Raw genomic sequence first — 22157 nt, 5'->3', positions numbered from 1 at the left:
CATCTATCGGATAATTTGGCCGTGGTTTCTTCCGTGAGGTGGGTTTCTTGAAGCATTGCTACTGACACCTTTTTCCTACGCTCATCCAACAATTTATGTCCCAGGTGGGGCTAGTGGATGTTTGAAGAAATCAAATCAAGGGGTAGAGCCGAGTATACATATTATTCGTCGGTACATGACATGCAGTCCAGGATTGACTACTGGTTGGTGTCAGCAGAATGGGTACCGAGGGTGAGGAATTGTAAGATCCACCCGAGGACGCTCTCTGATCACTCGCCCGTGGAGTGATCAATGAATGAGACTCGCCGCTGTGCCTCTGTCCTTGTGGCGGATGTCTCCTATGGTCTTATCAGATACTGGGTTGCAATTATCTTCACAGGAGAAGGTCGAAGGTTTCTTTGAAAGGAACAAAGGATTGGTGTCTCAATATGCAACAGTGCGGGAGGCGTTCAAAGTATGGCTACGGGGGGAAATGTCAACGACAACTGGGGTATTGCGGGAGGTCCTCTGAGAATTAAGGGTGGTAGAATTACAGCTTGAAAATAATTATGGCATATCCAGTGATAGGGCACTACTGGGGCTTATAAAAGGGAACTTGTTGAAGTTTCGGGAGTTGGCAGATAAGGAAGTCCAATGCATGGCAAGGCCAGCGTAGGAGTGCTGGTACAGCGAGTTGGATAGGCCGGGGCGCTTCCTGACAGGGGTCATACGAGGCGAAAGAGGGTCACAATAGATAGCCGGAATCGAGGGGCAGGCTGGTGACACGTTAACTTCAACTGAAGGCATAAACGGGGAGTTTCGTGAATATAACACAGCCCAAACACGCGAATGCTGATACGCGTTCCAATGAGGAAGTAGGACGATACATTGGGGGAAATAGCCCTCCCGGGGTTGACGGAAGAAGCACGGACAACCCTTGATCAACCAGTTATGTTGGAAGAAATAGCAGACACAATAGCATCCCTGGCATCTGGAAAAGCCCTGGGATTTGATGGGTTCCAAATCGAACTATATAAGGAGCTCAGGCCAGTACTGGCACTGAGACTTCTGAGGTTGTGGGAGGAATCCTGAGTCTGGCCAATTGCCACTGACCCTCTCCGAGGCTATCATCTCAGTATTGCTGAAAACGGGTAGACTACCACACGAAATGGTCTCGTTTAGGCCACTGTCGTTGATTAATGCAGACGCCAAATTGTTTGTAGAGATCCTGGCCACCCGATTGTTGCATACATGCCTCTACTGGTACATCCAGACCAGTCTGTATTTATTCCAGACCGATCCACTGCGCTCAATTTACAATGACTTTTCTGTTTTATATTGCAAATAAACCTGAAGGCCAGGGCGGTCACGGCCTCCCTAGATGCTAAATAAGCTTTTGATTCAGTGTCTTGGAAATGTTTGTTTGGAGTACTGCGGCATTTGCGTTTTGGGGGTTATTTTATAAGCTGCGTGCGGCTATTGTATGCTAATCCAACTGCTAGGGATCCCACTAATGGCACGTTATAACAGGAGTTTCGACTGGAACGTGGGACACGACAGGGGTGCCCACTGTCCATCTTGCTGTTTGCCTTAACAATAGAGCAATTAGCGCAGTTGAGACGGCATGGACACAGAGGAATTATACGCTGATAACACACTGTTGTATGTTTAAGACCCAGAGCGAAATCTAGGCATGGTAATGGAGGAAGTCCGTATATTTACGCATTACTCCGGCTATAATACTAATACGACAAAATCGGAGCTATTTCCACTTACAGACGATGCGCCACAGCCGATAGACTTGATGGGGTTTAGGTTTAAATATCTGGACGTTTTGGTGTCCCACTCACATCGTTCACTATATGAGGAAAACCATGAGATGTATCTAAATTTCCTACTTGTTGAATTGCAGTTATGGGCCACATTACCTATCTCACAGTATGGGAGGCTATCCTTATTGAAGATGGTGGTGGTCCCTAAATTACTGTATTATTTTAGTACTATTCGGATCTGGCCTAGCTGATCATTTTTACCAAAGTTTCAGTCCTTAGCTATCGAATTGGTCTGGGGAGCTGGGGTTGCCCGAATTACTTGGGAGGGTCTAGCGGAATCCTATGAGAAGGGTGGTCTAGCGGCAGCAGACTTCGATTTGTATTATATAGTTGCGGATTTGAGATCAATCATTTTTGATTCCTGCACATACGACCCGGGCTGCACGACAGTGAATGCATGGTCTTGGTTATTTTTGAGATTGGGTGTAGTGGCTCCATTTAGTGCAGCAGTACCCCTGTGGAATTTCCCCAGAAGTCTTGGGACACTGAGCGGCAGATGGTTTTGCAGCACTCATTTCCGGAAGGGATGTTTGTGACACTCAAGGAATTAGTGGCAAAATTAGGTAATAACCCCATCAACACATTACAATACTTTAGGATGCGAATGGCGGTCCGACGCATAGGGCCATCCTTTCCAGTGGAGCCGGAAATCCAGGAATGTATTGAGGCGGTAGTGTTGAGTCGGGATGCCAGGAGGCTGGTCTCAAAGATTAAGCCAGGCTACATAGCCATTAGTAACCAAGGCACGCCAGAAATGGGAGAGGGACCTGGCCACTGAGATACACGATGAGCAAGGGGGCAGATGGTGTATATTTACACGGGATGTCTCATTAAATGTCAGGTTTACACTGATACAATTTAAGATTTTGAATCAGTTATATTACATACACAAGCGCATTTCTAGGTTTACGCCAAATGTCAGTGATGCATGCCTGAAGTGTGGGAGGGAGGGAGCGAGCAGACGCCATTCTCATGTTTTTGCCCATTGATAGCAAGATTTTGGCGGGAAGTGGCAGATATCCTGCACGATAAGGTACAGATAGCCCCTGCACTCTCTACCCCCAAATACCTCTTAGGTGACATAGAGAAGGTCTCCGTATAAGTGCACAGATAATTTATTAGCTAAGAAATGCATACTGAAATAATGGAAATCCAAAGCAGCACCCACAGGTAAGGAATGACTTGGGGAATTGACATTTGCTAATGAGAGCGAGGAGGGATATATTGCAACAGTTGTGCCTATACGTAGACCAAAGGACATTTTGGGGCCATTCCGTGACTACCTCTCACGTACCATGGCAGATTGAGGAGGAAACATCACGGGAAATGGCAAATGGGGGTGTTCATGGTAATGCTCAATGTGTAAGGAACCATATCGTTGCTGATGGACGGTTACAAAATGTTGTGCTTATTTGTGAATGTTTAAGTGCTCGTCTATGGCGCAGTGTGACATGTCAACCGAAGTTTTAAATAAAGGTGTAAAAAAAAAAAGAAAGTTTCAAAAGGAACTTAGAGATAGAAGGTAATTGCTGTTGTGTGCCCATTAACTGTTATCTAAAGACTAGATAGTAGGGGATCAATAGTCTCCATATGGCAACCCGGGGAATAGGGATGATTGGGTTAGGGTGGAAACCGCTGTATCTAGACAATAGAGTGAGGGCCTGCCCTATCCCCTAACCAAGAAATCAATAAAAACACTTGAATCTTCTTTGGGAGTTGGAATGTTCTTTTGGACACCTCTGAGGGGGTCAGCAATGAGAGGTAGACACAAAGTTGAAGTGTTCTCAATATTCACCATTTTTATTGAAATAAAATGGGTTTAGAAAAAAAGCCTATCTTGCACTAACCAAAAGAGAATGTCCCTACTTACTATGAAAACAAAACTAAAATAAGTTGACCTTGAGTCCAAAATGCCTCTAGCCCTTACACTAACATAGCAAATCAAAAGGTACAGTATCATTTCTATTGTCACTTCAAGTTGTGCGAACATATATATACAGTTTCAACAAAACCACCTGTCTCCCCAGGATTTAGTTTCCCTTCCCCTGAATGGTTTCAGAAAAATGCATTTGAAATACTCTGTTTCACAAAAGTTCCATTAAGGGTAATGAGGATATCTGTTTCCTTGGTATTTTCCTTAAGATGGCAAGGCAAATATTCCTTATACAATATGGGTTTCAATGCATTGAAAGGCAGTCCTTTATAGTTTTTAGGATGGCCAGAGCAAAGATTTTCAGTTTTAACAAAGGCTTGATATAACACATTTATTTTTCAACAAAACCTTGGATTTCCTGGTGTACTCCCCTGCCAAGAACTCCTGTACTGCAATATCCAATTTCAACCAAGACTTAATAGAACAGAATCTTTTCAACACATCATTATATTTCATGGTATACTCCTGTGCCAAGAATAGCCTCCTTTTGGCTCACACAGATCCCCTTGTGTAGTCTCCCGCCAGGCATCTCCTCCAAAAAGGTTTCACTACCTGATGTTCTTATCAGACCTGTCTGCAACATTCACATTTCTTTTAAATGTTCTCACAATTGCACCTCTTCAGCGGCACAACCTTGTTGACTTCAGTTAGCCCTTGCACCTATTTCCCCCATACTGACATTCCCCATATGAGGGTTTGCTCAAGCTCCTTCGTTCAACCTCTTTTACAATGTCGCTTGGCAATGCTTGTTCCATGTTACCCCCAACCGACAACTCCCGTCAGGAAAATTGTACAACTTCTGCCTCTTTGTTTCTCTTAAAATATCTTTTGGCTTTTGGCAATGCTTGTTCCAGGTTTCACCCAACTGACATCTGATGTCAGGAGAATTGTACAACTTCTGTCCCTCTGTTTCTCTTACAATGTCTTTTGGCTTATGGCAATGCGGGTTCCAGGTTTTCCCCAACTGACATCTCTCATCAGGAGAAATGCCCTGTGTTTGCCCTCTTGTTTTCTCTAATGTCTTTTGGCTTATGGCAATGATGGTTCCAGGTTTCCCCCAACTTGCATCTCTTATCAGGAGAATTGCACCATATTTTCCCTCTTGTTTTTTCTGTAACTATTTGGTCAGTATTCAAAACGTTCATTTAATTGTCCAAATACCTGTCGGAACACCCCACGGTCACCACTATCAAAGGGCCAACTCACCCATTTCTCCTGGCATCTCCGACTCGTGGTTCGCTGTAGTGGCCAAGTTTTGCTTTGGGTATGACGTCCACAGATTGTCAGATCTTCTGTCGGGTCCTCTGCTGCCTTTGTGGTTCCCTCGCCAATACGGTTGCTGCTTTCTAGCTTGGCAGCATCATGGACAACTTGTCTGTGTTTTACAATATCTTTGCTGGCCTTTTCTGGAGCCTGTTAACCTCAGTTGGGTCACCCGCCACTCCGTAATATTGGGGTGACAAATGGCAGTCCAGGAGCACCTCTCTCCTTCAGTCTGATGCACTCCCATGCATCTGCCTCTCTCTGCTGCTGCATAGCGTACTCTACTGCCCGATCTGGCTTCTCCTTCTCCTTCTCGTTCACTGTCCACAGGTGTTTCCCTGATTTAAATGTCCCATGCAGTTGAATGAATGGACAACAACTAGACTGCACGCTACTATTGGCATTGCTGTTGATCTTCATTGACTCCCTACCCCTCCTCTTCGTCCCAGTACTTAAACCTTTCTGGGATTTGAAGTCCTAAGGATTACCATAGTGTTAAGTTCTGTTGATGCACATTTTTGTCTACACAACAATTGTCATTAACATTAGATGGAGTTTTAAAGGGGTTAGGTAAATGTGAAGGATGAATAAAGTTCTGATTAAGATGTTTGACAGCAGTAGGTTTTAAGACTTCACAATTAAACTGTTCTGATTAAGGACAGCAGGTTATTAGAACTTTTGGGATTTGGATTTCTTCTTCACAGTCACGGGAAGAATATCACGTCTCCTGTGTCGGAGCAATCACCTCCCCCTGACAGCCATCTCCTCCCATGTGATCCACCCTCAGAATGCCACACCCAGGGTCAGGATCAGGTGGCGGCTGCCATCCCCTGGCCACATGGGAGAAGACTTTAGGCTGGGTATCAGTGATGACTCAGCAGGATTCATCACACATCTGTGACAGTAGTTAGAAAACATGGGTAGAGTGACTTGGCTGAGCGAGATGGGAATGGATTAAATTCGCAAGTACAGTCTACATAAGTTGTCTGATACTAGACTTGCAAATCGCTCATTGTTGATTGAAAGCTAAATATCAAGATGAAATACCAATTTCAAAAATGTTGCAGAATTGTTCGCTGATCAGCCCTAACCATTAAAAGTGTGTGTGAAAAAAGGCACTCAAAATATTTCTGCTCCGTCAATATGCCGATCAGCCGATGCTATGGTTGCCGTCACCATATCCCTAACAGTCTCACGTTTTATAAAGTGAATATATATACTCTCACTGTTGCCTTAAAAATGGTTTTATGGCTTTCGTGGTGTTGCTGTGTGAGAAAGCTCTAAACTTCATCCGCAAGATGACTGAGTTCATAATTGAAGTAGGTAAATGAATTGCAGTCAACCCCCTTTCACTAGTGGCACATTCACACAATCTGTTTTTTTTTAACCAAAGAAATCCTTGGAGACATACACTCGCATGTACATGGATGTTCCCACCTTGGAGTATGTTGATTTTGAGCTTTGCTTAATTCTGTACAACTTTGTCTGCTTTGGTATGGTAACTTTTTTGGTTTTGTGGCACTAGACAAATGATGCTAAAGTTTGCATATCCTGTTAAGAAATACTGTTTTGCAAGAATCACTTCAGAAACTGGGGATATAGATTGCACTCCTGACTGCCCAATAAATACTTTATCATGAAATCTTTTTTTTAAAGTTGTTTGTTTTAATTCCACATGTATACAAAACCAATCTTCACTATTCCATGTATGAATTTGTTTTTTAGGCATTGAGTTCTACTCCGGTTGAAGTGAAAGAATCAGACAGTCAAACAAAAACAGACATTAACAGGTAAAACAGGTAAACATTGACATGACGTTATGACATTAATGTTCATGTTAAAACTATTTATAAGCTTACGCTCCCTAAAGGGCTCCATACAGCAAAAAAAGTCGTTGTAAATTAATCATCAGGGACTCCTTGGGAAAAGGCTCTGGATTTCCGGAAAAAAATGTTTTGATGTTCTTGAGGTTTTGCAGCATTGAGTTGCAGATTTCAGCGGCCTGTGGGGAGGGGGGACCGAGGGACATTTCAGAATACGTAAGTAGGACACACACAGAAGTTGATCATTAGTGGAACAAAACACAGGCTGCTAAGTAGTACGTGAATTTTGTCTGCTCGACATTTGTGACCCGGTAAATTAATAAATGTGTGTGCCGCAAGAAAGGCTTTAAATGCAACCCACTGGGAGAGCATAGTTGTCCTTGATCAGTGCCTCCGTTATGTAGCTTAAGCAGAAGTGTTAAGAGTGTGCTCTGAATACTTAATAGAGACCTTCTAAAGCACTGAAGCCCTATATTCCAGCATGGCTGATATAGAAGCATGTTCTACAGTGTTCTGGTGACTTATGGATGAACAGTGAAGGATCCATTTTCGAGTTCACACTGGGCTAACCAAGATTGTATTACTTTATTTATTTGAGGGATTCCAGTTGGTTGTTCTAGATTAAAATCCTGACATTTCATACCATGTATACCGGAACAGATGGGGTGCCCAATGCAGGTGGTCTTATGGAGGAGTTCCAGATATTGCCTTTGGAACCATACATGAAAACCTCTGTTTTTAGACCAATCGAATTTCATTCCGGTTTCATCCAATCGCTTGCTGAAAGCAACATTGTTTGTTGTAGAGATGTTGCGGCTTCCAGCCTCAATAAGATTTGTGTAACATCAGCATACATTTAAGACACTTACTGTGGAGTGAGGCAATGATGTAGCTTGATTGGTATTGGATGATGAGCCTGAAAGTTCACCTCGGTTTATTGTGTAGAGCTTGTTATTCAAAGGCCTTCCAAGCAATTGTATGAGTATGATTGAGAAGAAAGGACTGAACCCACTACCAGAGCAATGTTAGTAATTCCAAAACACTGCATTCGGCTCAAGATGATTGATGGTGTGATGAACGGTTGTGAACACCACTATTAGATACAGAAATAACAGCCACTGACCTCTCTGTTGTTAACATGGTTCTGGCTTGGTAGGAGTCCAGAATAGTAAAAGACCAACAGTGCTTCTGTATTCGGGGGGACGTTGTTCTTTCCATTAACTCTGCACACTTTCACTTACTTGCATCCATGCAGTTCGTTTGTTTTCTCCCTTTTGTTTCTGTTTTGCCACTCTACTTAAATTGTTGTTGCCGTTGCACTTTTTAGACAACTGTGCACTTTTACCATATATGATGGTATGCCTTGTTGCTAGGACTTTTATTAATGTGACCCATTGATTAACTGTTTTTTATGCTTTGTGCCCTTTATTCATTTATCAACCCTTGTTTTTACCATTTACAGATTGTGAATTTTTTCACCATGTTTTGACGTTCACCTTGCGACTGCAGGGACAACATCTCCCAGATGATCTAGTGGTAGTTCTTAGCTCTTACCTCATCTTGGCGAGACTGTAGACTTTAACGGACTTAGGCTTGGTCATGGCAGTCGGCGTGTCCTGCTGCAGTTAATTGTCCGCTTTTAAAGAGAAGAGCATTTTAGCTATTGCTCTGCTCATTCACTGCCATGTATCTCTTTTTAGCTAACTCTGTGCTTACCATGGCATTCTGTCAGCATTATCTTAGTTCCATGAACCAGCTTCTTGCCTTTAACAACAATCTGGGGTCCATCACTCTCAGAAGCCTTAACAAAATCCAGGCCAACTATATTTATAGAACCCATTGTATTCATTCTGGTTAACTGTTCCATAATTCTCCACTTTCAATGTTACCTTCAATGGGTCAGAATTTAGTTTTTGTGCGCTTATTACCGCCAGATCTGCAGTTAGCAACACAGTGGCTATAGTTTACCAGTCACCACAACCTGGACTTTTTATTTATTACATAAACGTAGTATCCATGGACTGCCATCTTTAACTTGTTAGTTTCAGGAGGTTACTGCATACAATATGTCAATAAGGAAAATCGTGAAAGTGATGGTATCACAATCATTTAAAAAAATGCGTCTGTGCGTAATTTTAAATCTTTAAATATGGATGATTTATCTGAATTTTGCTGACACACCTTATAAATATCACCTTCAGATACTAGTTATTTTTAGCTATAGGCCTCCTCATTGTACAAACAACTTTCTTTCAGGCCTTGGAAATCATCTTACCTCTGACATTTTTTCTAATCATATACTGCTGATTCTTGGTGATTTTAATATTTGGCTTGATTACCGTGACCCCAGGAAGGTCCCATTATACACATAACAGCTATTGGCAATGCAAAAATCCCTTTTAATCACAATCGCATCAGCCGCGCAATCAGTAGGCCTGCCCAACTCTTTTCGATTGTAAAAATGTTCACCAATGCCCCATGTAGCTTTCAGTGCAGGTTGCCAATGACTTGACTACTTTCTTAATTTCTTTTTTTAATATCTTTATTTTTGAAGTCCTAGCACAATATAGAATAAACAGGTAAACCAACATAAATGAGAGAAAGGTAGGTAATTGTGCACAACCTCAGAGAAGCACCCATGCACCATCTCTGATGGCTTCCATTATCAAGCCATAAATGTAAGGCTACTCAATGAAGAGTATGTCATGGTGCACTAGCAACTCATGGGGTAGCATCAGTCTTTTCAGTGGTCCTGCTGCCCTGATCAGCTACAAACACAGTGTCAAGCAACATCCTGAACATAGTCCATATATCTGTCGGCAGTGAGCTGGGGGCACCTGATTGCAGTAGTTTATCTCGTCCGTGGCCCAAACCAAATCCTTCAACCAGTTATCGACTGTTGGATGCACCCGGTGCGACCCCGACATCAGTATATGTTTCTTAGCCATAAAAGTGCACATTGCAAGTAATTTCCTGTTTGTTATGGACACACCACAATTTCCCCCACCCCCAAGGAGAAACACCATTGGCTGAGGAGGTACGGCTTCTACAACTGCTTTACTTATTACCTCTCGAACCTCCTCCCAGTAGGACTGTATTAGCGGCCAAGACCACAAAAAATGAAAAATCCCTTCCCCCTCGTCCCCTTCATTTATTGCAGGCATTCTTACACTCATTGCCAAAGTTGGCCTACCTCGCAGGAGTCATAGAGGACCAGTGTAGCATCTTAAATTGTATGAACCTATATCTAGCATTCACTGCAACCCTGTGAGTATATTGTGATGAATCCCAGGATGTCATCAATGCTTCCATAAGAGGAGCTCCTTCTCAAGTCACGAGGGAGATGAGGGCACTACCCAATAGTCCCCCAGGGAGTCGTACTAAGCGGGAGTATCTGATGGGGAGGGAAATCCCCTATGGGACCAGTGGCGGCTATTCGCGGTGAACGCAGTATATACACTACACCCACACCTCTCCTTCAACCCCACTCTCTCTATCCCCAACACCCTCTCCCATATGCTTTTGTAGCGCTACCGAGATGGAAACTACTGAGACACGGAAGAATAGGCAGAAGTTGAAAGAACTAATATGTAAAACCACTGAGATGAGGAAGAGCTGCAGAGCCCTACCGAATAGACCGTAGAACCAACCTGAGCGGTCTACCAAAAAGGAACCAAGTAGAACCGGCCTAGTGATACAAAGGAAGGAAGGACTACCAGAAAGGGTAGATCCTCCCAGGAGGAGCCGAAAGCCTGGAACCTCTCCGGCTGTGGGTGAAGAGGAGGATGCCAAATGGGACACAGAGGTGACGTCCCATTTGAGTCTGCAGTCGGCAGACCGAAGAGAGAGCTGGAGGAATGGGAGCAGAGCAGAAGCAAGCCCTCGAACAGCGTGGCTGTGGAGAGAGACACCACCGCCCAGCCTCTATCACTGCAGAGAGAGAGAAGAGCCTATGAGAGAGCAAGAACACGGGAAACGTAACAGAGCAACTTGAACGCTCCTTACCTGGCGAGGATCCCAGTAACCAAGCTCTGGGACGCATCACTGCAGAGCTGCCGCAGAAAGAGCAGAGCATGCGAGAAAGAGAAGATGCAGGAAACTGAACTGACCTGCAGGAGCACTCCACACCTGCAACGAAGACCTGACAATGACCCCGAAGGTAACTGGGTTGTTGGGGTGTGGGGGAGCAGGAAAGACCAGAGTAGCCCAAGAACCAGCATCTGGGACCCATACAGATGGACAGAGATGGTCATAAGGAGAGTGAGACAAGAGAATTCCTGGCAGGGTAGTGAACCAGGTACACCAGATATAGAAGATAACGTGGGGGTCTGGGACCAGCAACCAAGTAGGGAGAGAAGTGCATGCGATCTCCTTGGCACAGTATTATAATTGGTTATTTATAGCACGCTTGATACCCCAGAGGTTTCTAAGTGTGGAGCCGGGGATCAAGCCTGTATTGCTCTGCGTCGTCTTGCTTCAAAGGCGAGCGCGTTGCCCCTGAGCTATCCTCTCAGTACTTGGCAGGGGAGTGAACGTGGTCTGTCAACAGAGGTCTGGGACCTACACACAAAATAAGCCAGAGAAAGGCCATGGGAAGGGAGACATTTCTTCATCAGTTGTTGAACTGTGTGATGAATCCTGCGGATCCATAACTGGTTCTGTGGTGATGATTCTCCTCCCACTTGGCCAGGGAACAGCAGCCCCTACCTGATCCTGACCCTGGGGGTGGTACTGTGAGGTAGGATCATTTGGGAGGGGACGACTGCCGGGAGGAGGTGGTGACTTCATTGATATGGATGCAGTATTCCCATCCCCCTCCTTAAGAAATCCCTATGACACATAAGTTCTGATGGCATGCTGTAATTTCATTCAAGACACATATAACACTCCTTTAACATCTGTTGCCTCTAATGGTCCTCTGAACAAAAGATCTGAACAATATCATATTGGAAATCACAGACGTTCTATGAACTCTTAACTCCCAGAAAGCCTCAAGTACTGATACGAGCAAGAGGAAGGAGGAGTTCATGCAGATCAAAAGAAAGAGTACATTTATTTGTAAATGTTTTTATTGTCAGTTATATTATGCGTCACCAATTCGGTGTACACTTGTTAGCATCAGTCAACAGGGGTATAGTAAAACACAAATGAGCAGTAACCAATATTTAAGAAAGGAAAGAAACAGTAAACAAATTAAACTAAACAACCAGTCTTTGCTTGCTGCATTATCTTGTTGGGGTACATAACCCCTCCTATTGAACATTCCGGACTTCTGGAACTCGTTGGTGCTAGTCAGGCCAGAGATGCTGAGTCTAAGTGCTCCACAGCTGGACCCCTGGTATTGTCTTTAGTCAAACGCAGTTGCGGTGGGTAGGGGCAGCTCAGGGGGGGGGGGGTTTTGTCATCCGATGGGTGAAACATGTCCCAAATTAGGGCCTTCCAATCCTCGTATGCTGGGCTTGCCTCCCCTCCTGCTTTGGCCACTCCTTCTCCCCATACTGTTGTTTCCGCTCCTGTCCAATGTTCAAGTTCCTTGTGCCACCTGTCGAAATGCAGGCCCCTCAGGGATTTCCATGCCATAGCTATAGTTCTTTTGGCTAGCACGCATACCATTTCCATCAGCTTCACTACATGTCTCAGCTTGCTTATTCTTGGGTATGCTCCCAGGAGGCATTCCTTCAAGGACCAATCGTATCGCACCACCCCTGCTCTCCTACAAGTCTGTTCTATTTTGGCCCAAAAGGTCTGAGCTCTCGGGCAGCTCCAGAATATGTGTGTCATTCCCGCCCTTTCTGAGTTGCATCGGGGACACAGGAGGTTGGTGCTCTGACTGAATTTGGCTGTTCTGTCTGGTGTCATGTATGTTCTATACAGGATCTGTAATTGGATTAGTCTGAACCTTGCATTCCTTGACACCTCTCGGGGGGAGGGGGGTATATTAGGATTCTCTCCCATTCATTTTCAGTTATGTCCATCCCCAGGTCCGCCTCCTACTTCGTTTTCAGGGTTTCACTATTAGGGTTGGGTCTATCCGCTAGTTCAGCATAGAGCCTGGACATTGGTTTCCACCCGTCACCCAGATTGCATAGTAGTGTTAGTAGTGGAACTTGTTCAGGCTCACCGGGCCACTCTTTCCACTGTTTCTTAGCCCCCTCTCTTACTCCCCTCTACCACAGGAACTGGCCTTTGGGTAGGTGTCATGATCTCTGCTTCCAAAAGGTCAGGGTTTTCCCAACTCCCTTGGAAGCAGATCCATAACCCAGGTTCCGAGTGCCAACCAGTCCCAATTGGGACCTTTTGGACCCAGTCCTGGCGCCAGTGGCACCAGGCTCATAAATATGCCCAGTCCCAGCGCTGGAAGCGCCGGGCTCATAATGCTTGGGTGGACTTACCTGCAGCAGACCATGCTGCTTACTTGCCTGCCAGTTGAGTCTCTGATCCTCTTCTGTTTGGAACTACTTTTCCTGTTGGGTGGGGCAGGAGCCACTCCCTAGATTCAGAACACTGGAACTCTTCTGGAAGGCAGGAACTCTTTTCTTACCTAGGCGTGGCTGTGGAAGGAGACACCTAAGCACTACAGGAGGCTATTTAAACCACACCCGATGGATGAATCTTGCTTTGCGTTATTCTGCATTCTCAGCAGCAGAACGCTCATCGTGTCTTCTGCATCTGATCCTGGGCCTAAGGAAAAAGGCTTACCATTCTGAATCCAGTCTTCAGCAACACCTATAAAGACAAGAAAGAACAGGTTAGCATTACGGTCTTCAGTGACAGCTCTTCACTTACCAAGTCCATCGGCTGCCACCAACGCCTCGCGCTGCATTCCGGCATCTGAAAGACAAAGGCTTACCTACTCTTCGTGCGCTCCGGAGGTCTTCACACTGCATTCCGGCATCTGAAAGACAAAAGCTTACCAACTCTTTGCACGCTCCGGAGGCCTTCGGCGCTGCATCCCGCATCTGAAAGACAAAACAAGGTGCGTTTAAAGACATTGGGGAACTTTAATACTCACGTGCCATTACTCCTTTCCACATCTAAACCCAGTGGGTATTCCGGCACCCTGCAGCCGCCCCGAACTTGTACCTGCAAAATAAAAAGACAGTTAAAGCGCATCGTGAAGCAGGCAACAAGCGCTTACTTACGTGCTTCCAGGCGCTTCTATTCATCACACGGGCTCCATCTTCAACTCACTTCAGCCCGCCATCCGCCATCGCCGGAACCCTGCAAAACAAGAGACATCATTACTAAAGACTTTAAAGACATTAGAATTACTCGAAACTTACCGTTCGTGCAGTAAACGACAGACAGCAGTCCTCTGAAGTCAAGAGGCCTGCTCCCCTTATCCAGTGAAGAAACTGATTACAGCACCCTGCCTCGAGGCAGATGGAGAGCACAGCGTTCACTTACCTAAGGTGAGAGCGTTAACCTTTGGGGTTCTACAGGAGAAGAGAAAGGGAAGAAGAGAGAGACATTCAATAACCCAGTTCATTAATCCCACATTTTCTATCTGCAGACATCTTACCCTTCGAGCCAGTCATACAGTGCACAGAGGTCCAGCCCAAAGAGCCAGCCGTGTGTTACACTTCAACTTTGAAGATACGGTATACGCCCAGTCAAGACCGGCACCTCTACGGGAATCAGGTGAGCGTTACAGTAGGCCTTCTGCCGCTGCCATGGACTCAGTCTCTGAAGGTCACCTCTTCATATGTATCCCCCCGGTGTAAATGCCATATTCCTCCCATTTTCTCATCCGGGCCAGATTTGCTTTCCCGCTGCACGCCCCTGCCACAATTGGGATGTCTGAAGAGGAGGGATGTACCTCACCTGTGAGTTTCAGGGTCCTATCCCATATCTTCCTGCCCAGATCTATTAGCATCAGGAATTTCCCTAGACATTCCACTGGGACCCATAGTGTTTCTTCAGGTTCGCTGGTGTCACTGGTTGCCTGAGCAGTCTGGTTTCAGAGGTAGTCTCATCCGCTAGCCACTTGGCCGCATGGCTCATTTGGGCTGCCAAATAATATCTTTCAAGGTCTGGTAGTTGGATACCTCCTGATTTATATGGGAGTGTTACCATGCTAAGGGATATTTTGTGTCTGGTGTTGCCCCATAGCAGCTCTCTTATCAGCTTTTCTAATAATCGGAAGAAGGAGGCCGGGATGTAGCAGTGTACGCTATGGAAGAGATATAGGAACCTTGGTTATACTATCATTTTGACCACCGCAGCCCTGCCCATCACCGATAGTGGTAGTTTGGACCAGAACTTCGTTGATTTTCTTAGCCCATGCACCGCTACCTGGGTGTTACCCCTGTGCATCTTTTCAGGTGTGTTCCAGATGTTGACCCCCAGGTATCTGAATGTGTGTTTTCCATTGGATTCCCACTATTGGGAGGTCTGCCTCATCTTTCCCAACCAGTCCTGCCAGCGGTAATACACATGACTTCTCTCTGTTGAAGGCGATCCCCGACACCCGGGCAAAGTTCTCTATGACCTATAGGATTGTTGGTAAATTGAGATGGGGTTCCTCAGGTATAGCAGTACATCGTCTGCGTACAGTGAGACAATGTGGTATTCCCCTTCCATTCTAATGCCAGCATCAAAGAACTGTTTCCTCATGTATATGGCTAATGGTTCGAGACCCAGAATATAGAGCACTGGGGACAGTGGGCAGCCCTGTCTAGTGCCTCTCTGGATATCCCACAGTTCTGACACTATCCTCCCGTTCTTTACCCTGGCCACTAGTGATTGGTATAGTATTTTTATCCATTGGATAATGGATTCCCCCAACCCGAATTGCCTTAGGACCTCTAACAACCACTCCCAAAATATGGAGTTGAAGGCTTTTATGCCATCTAGAGATACCACCGCATATGATTCTTGTGAGTCATTTATTTGTGCCACTATGTGTTCTAGTCCACGTAGGTTCGCTGCAGTGTTCTAGCCCGGTATGAACCCATTTTGGTCTTCGTGTACCAGTGTTCCTGTCACTTTTGTCAGCCTTTTGGCTAATATGGTCGTCAATATTTTGATGTCGTAATTGAGCATGGCCAGTGGCCTATACAAACCGCATTGGGTATCAGTACCACTAGTGTCTCCCTCATGCTTTTCGGTAGCATCCCTTTCTCGTAAGATTTGTTAAACACTTCCAGGAGGGTGGGGGCCAGGTCAGCATTGTATACTTTGTAGAACTCGGGGAATCCGTCACTGCCCGGGGTCTTACTCATGGATAATGATTTAATTGACTCAGTTATGTCTTCAACTGTCAGGTCCCCGTTTAGGGAGGCCCGTTGGGCTTCCTTCAATGTTGGCAGGCCTATATCTTCCAGTGTGTCGAGGACCTCCCTCTGTGATACCACCGTTGCGTGGCTGTACAGCCAGGAGTAGAATTGCTTGAAGACATTGTTGACGTCCAACTGCAATGTGTAAACCTCGCCAGTGGAGTCTTTAACCTCAGTAATCAGACATTTCGGGTGTTCCCTCCTGCACAGCCATGACAAGAGTCTACTCCGTTTATCGCCCTCAGCATGTGCTCTTTTTGTATTCTTGGCTATGTAGTCAAATTGAGCTAATCTGGCCCATGCATTTTGACAGTTGCTTCGGACTGCGAAAAGTTCCTCCTCTGTCTCCCTCGTCTTAGGTGCAGTGGTTTCCAGCTGGGTGATACAGCTCTCTCCCGCCTCTAGTTCATTCCTCAGTGTTTTCCTGATACCCCCAGCACTAGCAATGGCTTCCACCCTAACCACCACTTTTAATGCTTCCCAGATTGTGTCCCAACCCTTCACACTCCCCACATTGATGTCTAGATATTCTTAAATTTTGTCTCGGAGGCCCTCCCTAAAGGCGAAGTCTGTGAGGGCTTCTGTTGGCATTCGCCACATTGGTATGGGTCCCCCGTGTTTTCCACTCCATGAGGAGTGGGGAGTGATCCTATATCGATCTTCCCAAGTAGGATATCGCCTCCACCTGGGGTAAATTTTGCTTGTCTATTAGTAAGTAATCAATTTGGGTGTAAAGTGCATGGGGTGATGAGAGGTAAGAGTATACCCTATCGTTTGGGTGTAATTCCCTCCAGACCTCTGCTAGGTCCAAGTTCTCTATTACCTTGTTTAATGTAGAGTGGGTTCAGGTAGGTTGTAGCGCTGGGGGATTCGATCTGTCCAGTATGTGGTCACGTATACAATTGAAATTCTCTCCCCATATGGAAAAGCATTCTTGATAGGAGGTTAGCTTGGCACTTAGCTTGGTCAGGTACACCGAGCTCCCGTTGTTGGGGAGATAGGAGTTGACTATGCATATGTCCAGTTGTTGTATGCTGCCTGTTAGTATCAGGTATCTCCCTTCTGCATCCACCTCTTTTGACAGAAGCTTGAATGGTGTTGCGCCATCTATCCATGTGTACAATAAGTGCACGTATTGCCGCGCCAAAGCCTTGTCCCCCACACCACGTGGTCAGTTTAGCAGTACTCTCAGTAGTTAAATGCGTCTCTTGCAGGAGTGCAATTTAAACGTGTTTCCTCTTCAAGAAGGATCTGATCCTGTTCCTACGCATAGAGGAGCCCAGCCTCCTGACATTCCATGTCAGCACCTTAATGTCAGCCGCCATCCCTGTGTTGTAGTGTCCATTTCATCAGTTCCGGTGTCCATTGTACACATAGGCATATCCTGGCGAAGACTGCAAAACATTTCAAACAACAACTCCGTGAACTGAACCAACTGCACCAAGCAGTTCCGCTGTGTGGGCGACGCTCAGGTGCCACCAACTCATCTCAACCGCTCCAGATCGTCTGTGGCAGGTTGTGGTGCACCGGCAACGGGCCGGCACCAGTCTTTTCGCGGGGTCGTGCCATCCTGTTCAGGTCAAGCGGTGTGACAGGTCTCCCGTCTCTGGCAAGAAAATTGGCGTGGTTTGTCTTCTCTTTAGGAACCGTCTGTCCTCGGCAGGGCTCTGCAGCGGTCATCATTCTGGTTCGCAGCTATTTCTTCTCTGCTTGCCATGTAATTGTGCTCGAGCCATATGTTTGCTGCTGCTGGTGTCTCTACGAAAATAGCCCTCCCTTTGTGTATGATCTTGAGCCTGGACGGGTAGAGCAGCATGTACTTAAGGTTCAGCTGGCGCAGCCTGGCTTTGACTGGAACAAATGAGTTTCTCACTCTCTGAACCGCAGGGGTGTAATCCGGATGTATTGTGATCTTAGCGTTGTCTCTGCTTATTGCACCCCCCTTGCGTGAGTGGTGTAGTATGACTTCCCTGTCTTGAAAATTGAGGATCCTAAATATAATCAGGCGTGGGTGGTGGCTTTTTTCTGGAGGGCCTTGTGCGCTCTTTCAACAGCAAACCCTTGTGAGAGTCGACCAGCGCTGATTTCTTGTTGTAGTAAAGTTTCTACGAAATGTGTGGGGTTAGGACCCTCAAGTCCTTCTGGAACACCAAGTAGACATACGTTATTGCATCTGGATCGGCCTTCCGCGACTTCGGCCCTTTCTTCTAGCATCTTGTTGCATCTCTCCAGTTCCCGTATCCTGTCTTGTACATCTTTTAGCGTATGGGCATTTTGCGTTGCTCTGACTCTGTAGTTGTTACTCGTTCCGCAAGGTTGCGCATGGCCTGGCGCATCAGTTGCATGTCCGCTCTCACCTCCTCTATCTTAGTGTCGATAAAGGTACGCAGCCCAGATATTGCCTCCAATATTGGTTTATCTTTAGTGTGTTCCTCGGGAGCTTGTTGGGCTGGTTCAGTCCCTTTAGACTCTAGTCTTTGTTCCTTCGGTCTGACTGTGGCAAAGGATTCCATGATGCTGTGTTTGTTTTCCCCTTTGGAGGGGACATGTCCTTATACCAGGGGTTGGGACTGTGGTGGGTCGCCAACCGGAGCTGCCCTGCCCTGCCCGTATTTGGGTTCAGCTTGGATATGTGCTTCTGTGAGTTCCTCTCCAGAGGCCCTTGATCTGGCCCTTCCTTGTTGTTGGCTATCCTACGGGAGTTACCACCCTAGCAGGGGGTTGAGTAGCGTGGGCTTCTGCGTCTGGCCTGCCTAGTTGTTTGTTATTTGCACCAGGGCCAGTGGTGCTGACTCCCCATGTTATGTCATGTCCTTGGGGCACTCTCTTCCTCCAGTGTGCGTTCCGGCTCTGCTTGTGGTACAGTGTTGCTTGGTTGTGTGTGTTATGCTCCCACTCGTATTGAGTGGTAGTCCGTCCCGGTGGGGCAGTGTGGGCCCAAGTAGGTGCGGGCACGCGGTTTTCACGTGCCATCAGGCCGACAAGCGGTGCAGGCGCTCAGATGAGGGTGCAAACTGGGTGCCAAGTGGTGTGGGCTTGCAGTTAATGGGTGCGGACTGGATCAGTGTTTTCTTATTATTTTGGCTTGTTTACATCCCACTTGTTTCAGTGTTGTCCTTATCTCCCTGGGTAATTGCGTGGGGTTGGGTAGGTGTGCTCCCTGCTCTCCAGCTGCTTTGCACCCCACGGTGTGTGCCTGGCACCCTTTGGTAGATGTAGTGCAGCATCTCCTTGCAGATTTTATTTGGGGGAGCTACTCCCTCCTGTGTCGCCCCGTTGCGTGGTCCCGCAATTACGCTGTTTCGTGTGCCTCGGGGAGGGGGGGGCAGCGGGTCTGTTTTGTGGTCGTGGACTATCGGCTGGCGTGTGATGGCCGCTGACCGGCTCGCCCAGGGAGTCTCTGGCTGTTTGCAGGGTGGCGCGTTACGGAACGCGCTGTCCTGCTCCGTCCCCCAACCTCCGCTTGTCTCCTCCTCGCTCTGCCTGGGCCACGTCACCCAGGGCTGGCCAGGCCTCCCCCGGTCTGTAGGATACTCGCTCCACAGCCAGGGTCCCAGTGTCTCACCTCTGGCCTGCTGCTTCTCCGTGTCAGCTGCAGGGGTCGCGGGCTGTTCATGGTCTCCCGCGCTGTTCTCCATCAGAGCGCCAGCTCCCGGGGCACCCCTGCGACTGTCCTCTGGACAGCTCCGCCCGCTTCTCATTGAGCTTATTTCTGTGAGTTTTACACCATAAATTTCAAGGATCAGCTAAGGGTCTGGACGGGAGCTTAGTCCCAGCACGTCCTCACATCTCGCGCTCAGGCCACCAAGAAACAGAGTTAAACATGCAGACTTTTTGTTTTGGGGAGGTCCGAGTAAGCAGAACATTTGAAAATTGTGTCCACTTTCAAAACAAGAGAGCTTGAAAAGAAGGAAGCAAAGCCGGAGATTGGGAAAGCAGCGCAAAGCAGACAGCAGTACGGAGAAGGGCCGTGCTGGGAGAAGCAGGCACTTCCACTCGGCTGATCGCAAGCGTTCTATACCGGAGTCGCACAATGCCAGAAGGGACACTACAGGTGCCGTGAGAGAACCCTCGACGAGCTGGCATCAACAGTGGAGCTACCGGGAGCGTGGTTGTGCAGAGGAGCAGCAGTCTGTCTGGCAAGTGAATGTGGAGCTGCTCGGAGAGCGGGAACGAGGTCAGCAGTGCAAGGCAGACCGTTCCAAAGCAGGAGCTTAACATGCCATGGGTCGGGAACGGTTCAATGCACCGGCGAGTTTACCCAGAACCATTTTGGACCTGGGGTGTACCGACAGGCATATGAATCGATAAAGATATTTGAATACCGACCCAGTGAAATACAAAAACAGAACTTGAACAAGTCCCCATACATGAGATATCAATATGGAGAAATTTGAAGTAAGTATTACCGCAAGCAAATGAATAGTAACGAAGATGTAAAAAGGCAGAACTTGAACAAATTCCCATACAATGAAATGTCGGTGTGGGGAAGGTTGAAACTAGTAGTACATCAAGTCATTGAAACAGAAAACACAGTGAAGTAACACAACTTTGTTGAATTAAAGGACAGTAAACTCAAGAAGTAGTCCTGGTGAAAGGAACACACCAGACAGTGAATATTGGAAGCCAAGATACCTGGCAGGAGAGTATACCAGGAGGTCCAGTGAAGTTGTACAAAGAGTGTATAGATCTCAACTGCCTGGTATACTCACCTGCCAGGACTCCCTATGTGTTTCACAGTTCTTGAATTCAACTTCAGCTGTCTGGGGTATTCACCTGATAGTGTTAAGATGTACCACAATAGCATATACCATGTAATGCTTGGTATATCTGGTAATAATTTGCTCAAATATACTTGCTCAATTTTCTCCCCTATATTTGCATTTTATGCTTCTGTATTTGCTTGGGATTTGCTTTTATACTTTACCTTGGCTGCATTCAAACAAACTTGGCCTTTGTACTTAGCCTTGACTGCATTCAAACAAACGTTGCTCTTTGTTTATTTTCTGCATTTGCAATCTTGCACCATGCAATCCCTTGGTGGTGTGGTTGTCGGAACTCCTCAGGGCCCTCAGCTGCTTTGGCTAGACTCACTGGTCTTCTCCAGCAATCCTGATGTTACTTGCGCTTCTGTTTTATGGCTTTTTCCTCTGACTTCCAGGTATGAGTGAGCAGATGCTTTCCCAGCACCAGGCATGCCTCTGCGATCACACACTGATATTGATATTTTATTTGTATTGCGCTCGTACACAAGTGTTTCAGAGCGCGAAGAGGCAAGAGAGGGGAGCAAGGGAGAACAAAACAACAATCTTACTAGGCCCAGTGACATTGAGAACACGCAAGTGCATGGAAGGGGGAAAGGAGAAAGTGCATGTGAATGGGGAGAGGTGGAAAGTGCTGAGCAAAAGGAATACAAATAAATAAAACATAAATAATAAAAGTAACAGACAATAGTAGTGCAGCCAGCAAGTGGAAAGTTCTTGTACAGAGGTGGTCCTGTCCTCAAACATTTGCACTACACTTGAATGTTGTAGTCACAATTCTGACACTTCTCCAAGTTAGTGTTAATACATCTACAACAGTATGCATCAGTGGAGGACAGTTCAAATCCAAGTACTGGAAAAACAATTGTGGTGTCCTTTATTAATTAGGCCACATGTATGCACATTGGTAATTCGTTGTAGAAAAATAAAAATTACACATAGAAGATAAATTGAAAATGAACCTTGTCACCAGCTTAGTGAGTGGTGTAAACAGAACAGCATGTATTGCAAATATTTAGTGCATATTTAAATAACATTACATGTTCAGTGGTGACAGGTGGTCACTAGATTTGGACTGTTTTTGTCCGTACAGTCCAGAGTTCTAAAGTGACTTTTTTGAAAATACACAAGATTCAACAAAATTAGTACAGTGTGTTGACTGCACACTACTGTACTGGTGCTGTGTTGTGTTGCCTGTGCCCAGTGTTGCAAAGTATTGCATCATATTTGCCAGTTGGACACTGTGTTATCACGGTAACAGTCAATATTTACACAGCACAATGCTT

General features: G+C 46.3%; 1 protein-coding gene across 1 annotated transcript in view; it reads left to right on the top strand.

Annotated features, from left to right (window-relative positions):
- C3QH17orf75 (chromosome 3q C17orf75 homolog) overlaps nt 1-22157 on the top strand; it is a 717668-nt gene that overhangs the window by 461423 nt on the left and 234088 nt on the right. Inside the window, exon 7 of the mRNA XM_069654978.1 lies at nt 6733-6797. Within this exon, the coding sequence (XP_069511079.1) occupies nt 6733-6797 (65 nt within the window). The remainder of the gene's footprint in view (nt 1-6732; nt 6798-22157) is intronic.

Source organism: Ambystoma mexicanum, chromosome 3q (assembly GCF_040938575.1).
Source record: "Ambystoma mexicanum isolate Mex_15411 chromosome 3q, UKY_AmexF1_1, whole genome shotgun sequence".
Lineage (NCBI taxonomy): Eukaryota > Metazoa > Chordata > Amphibia > Caudata > Ambystomatidae > Ambystoma > Ambystoma mexicanum.
Note: the sequence above shows the minus strand (reverse complement) of the source record. Positions and strands in the feature narration are given on the sequence as shown.